We start from the raw sequence: 947 nt of genomic DNA, 5'->3' as shown, positions 1-947 counted from the left end.
AAAAAAAAAAAAAAAAAGGGAAAAATTTTGCTGGGATACTACCTGTAGCCCAAGTGGAAAGAACACAGAATACTGGTCAAGAACATGTTGCAGCCATCTTGGTTTGGACCTGAGCTTCCCTACTTGAAGTGAAATAATCCCGGGCAACTTACCTCACCTTTTTATAACTCAGTTTCTTCCACTATAAAACAGAGTCAATAACTGTACCCAACTCATAGCGTTGTTGCAAGGAAAGAACTATGTTGTTGTTGCTGAGTGCTGCCTTGTATAGGGTTCCTGAGGAGCAGCTGGTGGGTTTGAACCAGTGACCTTGTGGTTCTCAATCCAGTGCTTCTCCTATAGTGTCACACCAGGAGTTTATGCTTGTAAAATATTTATAACAGTGCCTAGCACCTGGTAAGTAATTTTTAAACAAAATACATACTTACCTCTAAAATTCAATGATTTAAAGAAAAAAATGAGGATGTCTACTATGCTTGGCCCACCACCTGTTTGTCAGTTTGTTGCATTGTGGTGGCCTGCATGTTGCTAAGACCCTGGGAGATAGGCTGCCAGTATTTCAAATGGCAGACTAAAGCAGACTAGGAAAAAAGGCCTGCAATAAACTCCTGAAAATTAGCCAATGAAAACCCAGTGATGCACAATAGAATACTGTCAGTACAGCGCTGGAAGATGAGTCCAGCTGGAAGACGAGGCACTCAAAATACACAGTGGCTGCAACAATGGACTTGACCTTACCCATGACCATGAGGACAGTGCAGGACTAGCAATGCTTCATTCTGTCCTACATGCGCTCACCATGAGTCAGAACCTACTCCATGGCCATGAACAACAATAACAGCAACTATACCAGGAACTTGGGATCAGAATAATGAAGGCTATATGATTTTGAGTTATGGTGTTTGGAGGAGAATACTGAAAGGGCCATGGGCTGCCAAAAGAACCAA

At 42.2% G+C, this 947-nt stretch overlaps 1 protein-coding gene across 2 annotated transcripts in view; it reads right to left on the bottom strand.

Annotated features, from left to right (window-relative positions):
* CLU (clusterin) overlaps positions 1 to 947 on the bottom strand; it is a 25170-nt gene that overhangs the window by 8300 nt on the left and 15923 nt on the right. Inside the window, exon 7 of one of the 2 annotated variants that reach the window (XM_006864354.1) lies at positions 472 to 475. The exons of the other annotated variant lie outside the window; for it this stretch is intronic. Coding sequence (XP_006864416.1) covers positions 472 to 475 — 4 coding nt within the window. The remainder of the gene's footprint in view (positions 1 to 471; positions 476 to 947) is intronic. 2 annotated transcript variants of the gene reach the window in all.

The sequence above is a fragment of the Chrysochloris asiatica genome, unplaced genomic scaffold (assembly GCF_000296735.1).
Source record: "Chrysochloris asiatica unplaced genomic scaffold, ChrAsi1.0 scaffold00064, whole genome shotgun sequence".
NCBI classification, from domain to species: Eukaryota; Metazoa; Chordata; class Mammalia; order Afrosoricida; family Chrysochloridae; genus Chrysochloris; species Chrysochloris asiatica.
This window is presented reverse-complemented; position numbering and strand designations above follow the sequence as displayed.